Raw genomic sequence first — 12500 nt, 5'->3', positions numbered from 1 at the left:
TACACCTTGATTCACAACTGTGAATCACCTTATGGTCATTGGCTCATTGTGCACAGTAGATGCAGGAAGTGAAACCTGTTATCCCAAGAAGAGATCTCTCCTTGGTTTACACCCTTACTAAGGATTCATTCAATGAACACACTGCCACAGACTCGCATGTTGTCTTCTGGCTGGGATGTAGCTTTATGCTAACTGTGTAGGGCAGTTATGGGTAATCGGATACGGCGGCAGACTTGTAGCCCAAAGGTTGCCGATTCGACACCCGACCCGCCAGGTTGGTGGGGGGGAGTAATTATCCACTGCTCACCCCCATCCTCCTCCATGTCTAAGGTACCCTGAGCATTGTGCCATCCCGCCACACAGGTGAGGCATACATGCAATTTCGTTGTGTGCACTTGTGTGCTGTGGAGTGCTGTGTCAAAATGACAACAGGAGTTGAAGTTTCCCAGATGGGCTTTCACTAAAAACATATGACGGTGTGGCACCATCAAATGGACTGGAGATGTTTATCAACTCCAGTCAAGGGCTCGTGTGTGCTCAGTTTACCCCCTCAGTGAGCCAACCAGCCGGAACCAGCACTGGAGATTAGGGGACCTGACACCACCATAGCACACCGCACCACACCACCAACCTTTTTTGGAAGGGGGTGACGGGTGTAAGCTGAGCTTTCAGTGCCACCCTTGCCTTGATGGTGTCTTGTGTCTGTAAAATAGGAGAGCGACAGAGGTGTGTGGAAACATGTCAAGGAGGGAAAGAATGACCTCAGCAACCAGCAAGATCAGGTGAACGAGTCGCCATCGCAACGTAGTAGTCACACTCATGTAGCCACATGAACCAACTAGCACTGCAGTGAGGGAATGGAGATCCCCCCCAGGCCGTCGGTAGGTGCCAGCCAAAACCGCTGCCAGGGTTAATATATAGGAGCAGTGTCTGGAGTCTACCATAGACCGTCTATCAGGGCTTGCCACTTTTTAGTCACTGGCCCGCATGCCACATGCAAGGCAGGAGCAGAATTTTTTTATGTTATGTTTGTTTTGTTATCCATCTAGTTGAGCTACACCTTGCACCTCGGAACTACAGGAAGCGATGTAGAATGGGTATCTCTGACATAGACACTAAGAGGGGACAATGACCAGTTGACATTTTTCAAAATCTGCCAACCCAGCATTGCTATTGAACTGTGAAAGCACTTTGAGCTGCATGGGAGTATGAATTGTCAGACATACCGTAAATGCAGTTTTCACAAGACGTGCTAGGATAAAGGTATCTGGGCTATCTACTACCTTCATTTATCAGGGTCTTCACAGTTTAGTTTCAGTCACTGGTTTAGGTTGAAGAAGGCCTGCCAACACATGTGTAATAGAGTGTGCCACAGCAAAACATATTCAACACAGATTGTATTTTGAGTGTCATGTGCAACTGTGGTTTAGTCCATTGCAATTGAAACATTGAAACATAGCGGGAGGAACCGCTCTTAAAGTGTCACACATGCCAGGAAGTTTGTTGTGGTGGACATTGGTCCGGACATTTCTCCATCTATCTGCCCTACTCAGCATCTTGCACCTTGGCTTCCAAAATCTCCACCACTGAAGACACCTTTGGCCAATTTTTGGGGGGATGAAGTTTGCTGTATTTCAGACCTCTATCTTGGCTTTGGTGTGATGATCAAGTGTTTCAAATTAATCACAATATTGTGACTTGGTGTTTAAGTTTCAGCCACTTAAAGTGAAATGAGGAAGTTTTTTTTTGTTCGCTATGGATGTTTCTGAGCACAAATACCATCCAGCGATGCGAACCAACACTTCACGACTGAAGTCATTCACATTTAATAGTGTGATGATGTGGAATTAAAATTGTATGAAGGATTAAACTCATGAATGTCACTTTGGACAAATTTCTTGCATCTCGGCTCCTGCTCAGTCCTCAAACGACTCTCACACAACATGAATATTTCAAGATTGTGATCTGAGCCGGCCCAAATAAGATGAAATCAGTAAATGATGATTAATTTACAGCACTGGTGATCATTAGACACGAAACAGCTGAAGGAAGCTGATCATTGTTCATGCAGTGAATTCCTCTCATCATCTCTGTGTACTGTAACTGCACACATAAGCTGTATTTCACAAGTGTTTATTACATTAAGCACCTTTTATGAAGTGAAGCATAATCCATTATTCCTTGAAGACCTGGGTTACACAGATATTTTTGAAAATGTAAACTAATTTCATCCGTTTGTTCATTTTGATCCTGTGTACAAGACGTGGTTGGAAAAATCACCTTTGTGACGGGTGCGTTTTAGAGATCACCATTTAAAATATCCGTTTAAGACCCAATTGAATAAAAAAGTACTCATTTACAAAAATATCTAAATACTTGAAAACAGGCTCTAAATATATGCTTGGCACTAGGAGTGCTGAGTAAAGCTCTGCACTTATAGCAAAGTGTTGGTGCGACGCACATCCTGTGCCAGTTGGACTTTGGTTTGGACCCGTTTTATTTGTTTACTTGCGGCCGGGATTGGTCCAGACGAGCTATAAGGGGACTTGGTCTTAGTCACTAGCCGCTTCCTGGCCGCAAGTTTAGGATTAAGGTCTCTGGACTGCAATTAGGGATGGGATTATATTTTCACTGCTGGCTTGTGAAATCTGGTGGGTTTTACACTGATGTGTCTGATGGTATAATATTTTGGGGGTGTTCTGCAGAAAAAATGGCACAAAATATGCTAATCTTATTGGAACACTTATTGGAAGCAAGTTACTGATTGTCCTCTCCATCCTTTGGCCAGATACAAAACTGATGATTGCTGTATCGGTACACATTTACTGTAGCACACAGCACAGAAAAGGCCCAGAGATGTTGATCTGATGGCTGAACTGCTGTAAGCGCTGGGCTGTGCCTGCTGTGATTGAAGGCCCTTCAGGAGTCTTGGAGTTGCTTTGCTGCTGCTGGGCCGGTGGTCTGTCTGTCTCTAACTAGCTGCTTCTGGCACTTTGCAGGACTTTTCGAATGACGACACCAAGCTGGAGTACAATGTGGATGCCGAGAATGGAATCGCCATGGAGGGCTACCTCTTCAAGAGAGCCAGTAATGCTTTCAAAACATGGAACAGGTGAGCTGCAATAGCCACCAAGCTTTGAAAAATGAATTTCAGTGAAAACTGACAGTGTTATCGCATCATACTATATCGTAAATGCCACTCCATTTTAGTTTACATGCTAAGTAAAGACTATTTCAATAACCATAATGATCACAGGAAACTTAATGCTAATTTCATGTTTCAATTAGTTAGTCAGTCAACTAGTTTAGTTACTTAGGTGGTTAAAGTCAAGTGTAAACATGTCTTAGAATTATGTGTATAGGAGAATGTTTCAGGAATGTCTCTGTGGAGTTCACAATGGAATTAGAACAAGTGGTGCAGTGTTCTCCAGTGTTCTCCAGTGGCACGTAAAGGTGTTAGCGTGTGGCTAATGCCTATCTTTAATTGACCATCCCATTTTCTTTCCACCTCATTTGATCCCCATCGATTTACTTAATGATTAATTAGCCGTAGTTGTACCTGCTGCTTACATAGGAATGACCCAGTAGTGTCTATTACATGTTACTTAACATCATGAAATGTGTTTTCTTTTCCCCCATTTCTTTCTCAGGAGATGGTTCTCAATTCAAAACAATCAGCTAGTCTATCAGAAGAAATTTAAGGTAGGTCAGAATTGTTGTTGTCATGCCGGAGTTAAAATATGAATGCGCAGATCCAAATGAAATACTGCATATTTCATGAAAGGAGGCACCCAAAAGTAGTTTTGCTTTTTGGGAGGGGGAGCAGATGGGGGCATGGTAGCATTAATGTTTCATGGGGGGAAAAATCAGGAGCATGGTGCTCAGTCTTGTGTGGCTGTAAAATTTTCATTTCTCTTACATGAAAACTAATGAATGTCTAGAAATAGAAACATCACGTCATTATTTATTCAAGCTTGCTTAAGACATAGATCTTTCTTTAAATATATTGCACACACTACAACCATTAGCACTGGCTACTACCATGCTTTTCTTGCCGGTGTGCATGACCTCAAACTCAACCTGGCTCAACTGTACCTGCATGGACTTGCCATTGGCTGTGTGTGATAGCATGAGTGGTGAATATGTTGTTGACCATGGGTTTGCATGTGTATGTTTCTATTACAATATGGACAGTGTTTCCCATACATTGAGAAAACTATGGCGGCCCGCCATAGTTTAAATTTGGCCGCCATAGTTTACGAAAATGAAAAAAAAAAAAAAAAAAAAAAATTTTTACTTTTTTTTTTTTTTTTTTTAAACGATATCCGTTTTTGTTAAAAACGATTTGAATTACGATTTTGAATTTCCTTCGCATTTTCCTCCTGGAGTAAATACATCCTATAGACTCTGTATTGGTTAGATAAGTAGTCCCACGGTAACACAGAATGAGGGGAAAGCATTAGGAAGTGACCGTAAGGGTATTACAGTTGATTCATGTGTGCACACATGTAACATCGGGTGAGTAACAGAACATGTGCGCAACGATGCGTTATGACACGCCGATATGCGAGGATCTTCGTCCAAATCGCTAGTCGCATGCATCATCGCTAACTGCGTTTACATCGCGTGCCGCGTGTAAGGGAAATGTTAGTTGTTGACATGTATGGAATTCACTTCAATTTGTGCTGTTTCTTGCTTCAGTTGTGGACAAAACGATTGGCCAAACTCACAATAGAAAGCCTTTGCTGTGCTACTGCCCCAGAGAGCTGGAAAAAAAACCTTCATAGAAGAAGTCACTCTTAACAGGGGTGTTAACCAATCCAATGAGTTATCTCATTGCTCTCTCTCTCTCTCTCTCTCTCTCTCTCTCTCTCTCTCTCTCTCTCTCTCTCTCTCTCTCTCTCTCTCTCTCTCTCTCTCTCTCTCTCTGAGCCCTTTTTAATTTGTAGCCTATACCACTGAAGGCATGATAATGCTTCATCATATTTTAGAAATAGGGCCTATGTGCCTTTTATATACCAAATGTTTATCATTTTGAAATTGTTTCAGTTGTTTATGACTTGTGTATGACTGAACTTATCTCTGCATACTATCAGTGCTGCATTGCTTTGTAAAGATAGGCTATTCAACACACTTTAAAAACACACTGAAAAGATACGGCCATAGTAGCCTTCTAAAAACATTTTGTTCATAATAATGGTGGTCTTAAATTTTCATACTGACATCCTTAAATTTGACTTGGTAGGTCACGGCAGACCATCAACTTCAAAAGTAGATCTTGGTTAAAAAAAAGGTTGGGCACCATAGAGAGAACCACAAGTGCTTGAAAGACAGGGATCAAAAGCCTAGTCAAGTTGTTGTAGTTAACTTGGGTTTGGGAGCAATATAAAAAACCTTCAGAGAAGGGACAGTTGGGATGAGTTTACTAACACTCCCTAGGCTTTGTTTTACAGTTGTAATGAGTTTGGTGACAGACCTTCATTGACACAGCAGAGGAGACATCGGGCTGCATATAGAAATTAATGTGTAATGAATGTGAATATAGACATAAATGTGTAATATGTTGTTCAGCCCTTTTAATGGGAGGAATTTGGAAAAAACTGGCCCTGTGACCAGCACCTCTCATGTAGAATGTGTACGCCTACAGATATGTGTGGGGGAAAAGGCATAGCCTACCCTCTAAGACCCTTTTTGTCTATGCCTTAACAATTTCACAGTGCTCTTAAATTCTTATCTCTGCTCCTATTTTGTTTTATTATTGTTTCCCAGACCCCTGCATGAGGGACGAATGAAACTGTGTTGTAAACAGAAATTATTCACTGTACTGCATTTTTGACAATGACAATGTACTACTATTATACACTCGCCTCCAAAATAGTTGTTGCCTACCCATCTGTTTGGAATAACAGCTAATAACCTGACTTTCAATTAATCACTTGGCTTCAGAAGTCACTCATATGAAAGCTACAACCCTCTCGAATGAAAATGTATGTACAAAAATAAATTTCATGCACCAAAGAAAGATTGACCCTTTAATGAACACAGACAGGGCAGATTTTGACAAGACAAAAGTTTTGTCGCCTATCGAACATAATGTGAAAATGAGCAGATAAGTCACTTCAAAACACTTCAAATACGCAGATCAGGTGTCATACTTAATCACTGGTTCACTCACACCTCTCCAGAAAATCAACTTTGGCCTTAGGTGTATGTTTAGGGTCATTGTACTCATGGAAAGCAACACAATGAAAATCAATGGAGTTCAATGAGAGATGGTGACATATTTGCTATTCGTAGAGCAATAAATGTTTAACTTCATGATGTAATCAATGATAAAAGCCCTCACACACCAGCAGCATGCAAAAAAAAAAAAACGGCCCGCGTGAGAAGATAAAATAAACCCTGGCTGCCCCCATAGTTTCCAAAATTTCTGTGGGAAACACTGATGGATGTGTATGTTTGATAGTGATGGCATAAGTTCTTTCAGAACACTCAGGAGTACCACACAAAGATGAAGCAAAAGTAAAAGCAGTACACAATAAAAGCACAGAAAGAATAACATAAGAATGGGTGGTTGTTTTTGGCAGGATATGGATGTGTGCATTTGAGTGTTTGCTGTGATTTTAACGTGTGTGTGTGTGTGTGTGTGTGTGTGTGTGTGTGTGTGTGTGTGTGTGTGTGTGTGTGTGTGTGTGTGTGTGTGTGTGTGTGTGTGTGTGTGTGTGTGTGTGTGTGTGTGTGTGTGTGTGTGTGTGTGTGTGTGTGTGTGTGTGTGTGTGTGTGTGTTCAGGACGTGCCCACGGTGGTGGTGGAGGACTTGAGGCTGTGCACGGTGAAGCACTGCGAGGACATCGAGAGACGCTTCTGCTTCGAGGTCGTCTCACCCACCAAGTGAGTCACACAAACAGCAGCTACAGCGGTGGTGTATCTTACAAGAGAGACACCACACTGTCTACACTAGCAGTGGAGTCATCACATTAAATAGTTACCATACCTACAGAAGAGCTTTCTCAATGCATTTCCATTCAAAGGGAAAAAACACAACTCAATCTAAACTAGACAGGATGAGACTAATCCTGTGTAGTCACTGCAAAGTGACTTCATCATCATAATAAACAAGAGCATTTGTAATACACAATTAATCTTATGACCTATTACAGTTGATAAAAAGCCAAAATGCAGTCTAATAAGCTAACTGCAGAAGTAACATTGGCACCAAGCACTATGACCACTAGGACCCTAAACAGGGGGATTTCTGCAGAAGTGACCCAACAAATGTAAAGGCTGGACAGCTGACTGTTGTGTTTTGAAACGCCCCTCTCCCTGTGTGTTTCCCAGGAGCTGCATGCTGCAGGCGGACTCTGAGAAGTTGCGGCAGGCCTGGGTCAAGGCAGTCCAGAACAGCATCGCCACCGCCTTCAGGGAGAAGGGAGACGACTCGGAGGTATACAGGCACAGAGAGAGAGGACACACACACGTACGCACACACACACGCACGCACACACACACACACACACACACACACACACACAAGCGGAAAGGTACAAGGGAAGACAGATGGACACACACACATACACACACACACACACACACACATACAGGCGTAGAGGTACAAGGGAGGACGGACACACACACACACACACACACACACACACACACACACACACACACACACACACACACACACACACACACACACACACACACACAAAAGCGGAAAGGTACAAGGGAAGACAAATGGACACACGCACACACACACACACACACACACACATACAGTCGTAGAGGTACAAGGGAGGACGGACACACACACACACACACACACACACACACACACACACACACACACACACACACACACACACACACACACACACACACACACACACACAGTGTAGAGGTACAAGGGAGGACGATCACACACACACAGGGAGACAAGAAAGACACACAAACACACATACTGCCAATGGGTCACCCAATCATCATCATTTATAAATGGAAATGAATAGTGGCATTTGGTATGGCACATTTGGTCCTGGCCATGAATGTTTCCACGGTCTGTTTCAGACTGCTGCTCGGCCCAGCTCAGCTGCCATGGATAGTTGGAAGGCACTGTCTCACTGTGTTGTTGTCTGTTGTCTCTGTCTGATGGTGGAAGGCTGGAAGCCCAATATCTATGTCTATATCTACACACGTCTATGTCGATTGATTGTATTTTGTTAATGTGAGGTCATTGTTTATATTGTGTGTTTTTATTTATTTCGTGTGCCTGTACGTGTGCACGCACGCGTGGAAGTGCAATTTCATTCAATCTTCTGTGCTAATACCTACACCTTAGGGAATTGACCATAACACAATAGTTGACTTTTACTATTTCATTTTATTGACTGTCACTTATTTTGACGTACTGTATGTCTGTCGCCAGAAGCTGGACAGGAAGTCTTCCACGTCGACGGGCAGCCTGGACTCGGGTGGGGAGCCGAAGGAGAAGGTCCTGAAGGGGGACAGTGCCTTGCAGAAGGTTATGGCCATCGCAGGCAACACGGCCTGCTGCGACTGCGGCCAGCCCGACCCACGCTGGGCCAGCATCAACCTGGGCATCACGCTCTGCATACAGTGCTCTGGCATACACAGGTACGGGTACGGGGGTGTGCGTGTGCGTGTGCGTGTGCGTGCGCGTGCGTGTGCGTGTGCGCGTGTGCGCGTGTGTGCGTGTGTTAAATATCTTCAGTCCTACATTGTCACTGTCTAACATACTTATTATTATTTTTACAAAAGTTTCTTGTGAGCTCTTCAACATCTTTAGGGCAAGTGAGAATACTGTGGCCACAGATACTGTTCCAGACCGTTACAGCTGGACCAACTGCCAATTTCTTTTTATTTTGAATTTGAATTTTAAGGCTGATGTCACAATACCCACTCCCCAGGCCTTGCCTGCATCTTCATCAGCCATGCATGTCTTTGGCATATTAGAATGAACTGGTAAAAGGTTGAATATTCATTGTTTCTCATTATTCTTTTCACAAAGATTTACATTGTATGCAAGCGTACATTTTTTGTACATTTCACACTTTTTGCAGGAATGCCGTCCAATTGTGTGTTAGCATGTGTCAATTTGTGTGTTGCATGTTTTGTATTACATCCTCTCGTCACAGCTAAGTCTGCAATGGTTTTAAATCTCTCTCTCTTTCTTTCTTTCTTTCTTTCTTTCTTTCTTTCTTTCTTTCTTTCTTTCTTTCTTTCTTTCTTTCTCTCTTTCTTTCTTTCTTTCTTTCTTTCTTTCTTTCTCTCTCTCTCTCTCTCTCTCTCTCTCTCTCTCTCTCCCCCCCCTCTCTGCAGGAGTCTGGGAGTGCACTTCTCCAAGGTTAGATCTCTCACCTTGGACACATGGGAACCGGAGCTACTGAAGGTGAGGACATGTGACACAGAGCAGAGGATGATGGGAAATCAGAGGAATAGACGGATAGGGACGGACGGACGGAGGGAGAGACGGAGGTGGCGGGAATGGATTGCAGGGTGAGATGGGGAGATAAAAAAGAGGGACGAGGCGAGATGACAGAAGGAGGAATGGAAAGCACCAGAGAGGGAGAGAATAAAATAAAGGATAGAGGATCACTACTGCAGTGACGGAGGCGTCCACCTGCACCTGTCCATGGATCTGTCCATTCAGGCAGCCCAGGGCCATCCTGACCTTACACGCACACGCACACGCACAATATTAATTTGCATTCCAATTTAATTATCTGTGGATATACTGACAAGACTTTGAACATCTATTTTAAGCTACCATGTGCCCCTGAGAGACCTCTTGTGGTGTTTGTGCATAGTGTAGGAGGCAATGTCACATTGCACAATGCACACATCGTATTCTGTTCTCAGCATGCGGGGGTACAGACAAGGGTGACCTATTTAGAGACTTTCATAGACCACATTTTTGACTGATCTTATTTCTTTGTTTTGTCTTTGTCTCTGCGTGTGTGTGTGTGTGTGTGTGTGGAGCAGCTGATGTGTGAGCTCGGGAACGGCGTGATTAATCAGATCTATGAGGCTCGGAGAGAAGAGCTGGGTGCCAGGAAGCCCCACCCCGGAGACCCCAGGTACAGCACAGCACCGTCACCCCCTTAGAGGCCCTCGCATGCAAGGCCCTAATACCCATTAATCAATTTAATAGGAGCACTAGCTGTCTTTGCTATGACACTCATGCTATGGTTCTCTGCTCACACACCAACATTCATATTCCTATGTGTTCAAGTCATGTTACTTTACCTGTATTTATGGTGTATGTGATCCAACTGTAGAACACATTTTTAACTAGAAGCACTCAAAAATCTCAGACCTCCGCCAAGGAAGCTGCTTGATAGAGCATTTGATGTTACACCCTAAGTGTTTCTGCCTTTTGTGGAGTCCCCGCAATTCAATTTCTGGTCACTAGGGGCGTCTAGATATATAGGCCAGCAATGGTGAAGAATCTTTTAAAAAGTCCTGGTTCCGGTTCGTGATCCGGATCACCACCAGAATATAATCACTTGTTCCTTGGGTCATATGTAACAACTCCACAAAGTTTCGTCAAAATCAGTTGATTAGTTCTTGAGTTATCCTGCTGACAGAATCTTTGAAAAAGTCCTGGTTCCGGTTGGTGATCCGGATCACCACCAGAATTTAATCACTTGTTCCTTGGGTCATTATCAACAACTCCACAAAGTTTCGTCCAAATCCGTTGATCAGTTCTTGAGTTATGCTGCTGACAAACAGACAGACAAACAAACAAACCAACGCGACCGAAAACATTACCTCCTTGGCGGAGGTAATGATCATGCAGAGCAGGAAAAAAACACCCCGGGCCTGAGTTTGACATCCCTGGTTTACACAATCATGCCGATCAAAATGCTTTATTCGTTTGACAGAAGCACAGGGTTGGCGAATGTTGAGCCATGCCAAGTAATCAAGTCAGTGTCCCCTAGGGGAGAAACGGGGGTGAAACCTACTTCTTTGTAGGTTTTGCTTTAAAAAAAAATCACCCCATCATTGCCCTACCGTGGCTGGGCACCCCACTGCTACAGCGGCAACCGGGTTCGATTTTGGTCCGGGTCCTTTGCCGACCCTTCCCTGCTCATTTCCTGCCCCTCTGTAACTATCCTGTCATAATTAAGGCGTAAAAAGCCCCCAAAAATATATATTTTAAAAATCCCCCCCATAAGAAACAGAAGCAGCAGCGGAATCAGTTCAGTAACAGTAACCCTCCACATGAAATGTCTTAATTAAAAGTGTCAGGATGGTCGTTAAGACCTGATTAAATTGTGGGGAGATCATACTCCTCGTTGGTGAGATTAGTGTAGCTCTGGAGCTATTTGTGGATTACGGAGATTAGGAAGCGGGTTTCATCAGCTTCTATAGCCACCTTTGATGTGCCGGTTTTCCTTCTAAAAAAAAGAAGCCATGCTTTAGCTGTTTTTGTCCCCAAAAAAGTGATCAGGATATCTCTACTGGGTCATTTGTTTTCCATCCTAGCAACTAACATCTATCCTATGTGCGCACACTACACAGGCACAAGAAATTAGCAAAATGCCTTAAGCACTAAAGTAATAAATAAGCAAAGGTAAATAGAACCCAGTCCTCATCCCAAGCCCTCCTCCCTCCCTATTCAGTGAGTTTTCTTCCCCCTACAATGTATTGATATTATTTGTATTTTTGTCAGAAAGCTGTTGATTTCTCTCCTTTAACATTTGAAATAAATAAAATCAAATCAAAAATCAAATCAAAGTCCTCTTCTCGTCTCTGCAGACATGAAGTCGAGGCCTACATCAAGGCCAAGTATGTGGACCGGCGCTTCGTGCGGCGGCCGTCGGACGACGAGCTGAAGCTGAAGGTGGTGAGCCTGAGCAAGCAGGAGAAGCGGCTTAGCAACAACTCCGACCCGCCCACCCCCAAAGCACCGCCCCCCACCCCCAAACAGAGGCCTTCTTCTGGTGCGTCAGGTGAGCTCTCTTTACCTCAGTCTTCAGTTTTCAGGGGAAGAGTGGAATACTGGCAACGTTTACATGACGATTTTATCTCAATTTAATTCTGAATAAAGCTTAATTCCACGTTGAAAACGTCATGTAAACACTTCACAATTTGGAATTAAATGAAAGAATTAAATTGCTCCGTCATGTTTGCTTTGATCTGAGTTATTCATTCAGAATTAAAAGTGTCATGTAAACGTAGCCACTGTTTCTCAACAGTTTCGCCACTTTACTTTTGATTTGCTGACGTCTTGACACTAGGCCTTCATTAGAGTATCCAGAGCTCTCCATGCCTTTCATAGATATTACTAGAGCACAGTACCCCTGTGTTTTGGAATGAAGATGTCAATTTTGTCAGCTCCATCTTTGTACATGGGTGCCGCTGCTTGAATGCTCCTGCTCAGTGGAGGAGGACATGTGTTTGTGGGACGGAGCACCAGGACGTCTTTTGTGCCACAGTTGGCACTTCTCTCAGACATTTGTCTCTGATGTTCTTGG

General features: G+C 43.5%; 1 protein-coding gene across 5 annotated transcripts in view; it reads left to right on the top strand.

Moving 5' to 3' along the window:
• Positions 1 to 12500, top strand: part of LOC134451409 (arf-GAP with coiled-coil, ANK repeat and PH domain-containing protein 2-like) — a 95869-nt gene that overhangs the window by 66201 nt on the left and 17168 nt on the right. For 3 of the 5 annotated variants that reach the window (XM_063201861.1, XM_063201859.1, XM_063201857.1), the window contains exons 10-17: positions 3000 to 3112; positions 3651 to 3702; positions 6791 to 6891; positions 7339 to 7444; positions 8426 to 8634; positions 9340 to 9409; positions 10003 to 10097; positions 11782 to 11975. In XM_063201861.1, the coding sequence (XP_063057931.1) occupies positions 3000 to 3112; positions 3651 to 3702; positions 6791 to 6891; positions 7339 to 7444; positions 8426 to 8634; positions 9340 to 9409; positions 10003 to 10097; positions 11782 to 11975 (940 nt within the window). The remainder of the gene's footprint in view (positions 1 to 2999; positions 3113 to 3650; positions 3703 to 6790; positions 6892 to 7338; positions 7445 to 8425; positions 8635 to 9339; positions 9410 to 10002; positions 10098 to 11781; positions 11976 to 12500) is intronic. The other 2 variants (XM_063201858.1, XM_063201862.1) reach the window with 2 other exon arrangements.

This window comes from Engraulis encrasicolus, chromosome 6 (assembly GCF_034702125.1).
Source record: "Engraulis encrasicolus isolate BLACKSEA-1 chromosome 6, IST_EnEncr_1.0, whole genome shotgun sequence".
In the NCBI taxonomy this organism is placed as follows: Eukaryota; Metazoa; Chordata; class Actinopteri; order Clupeiformes; family Engraulidae; genus Engraulis; species Engraulis encrasicolus.
The sequence above is the reverse complement of the archived record's forward strand: the minus strand, read 5'-3'. Positions and strand labels throughout refer to the sequence as shown.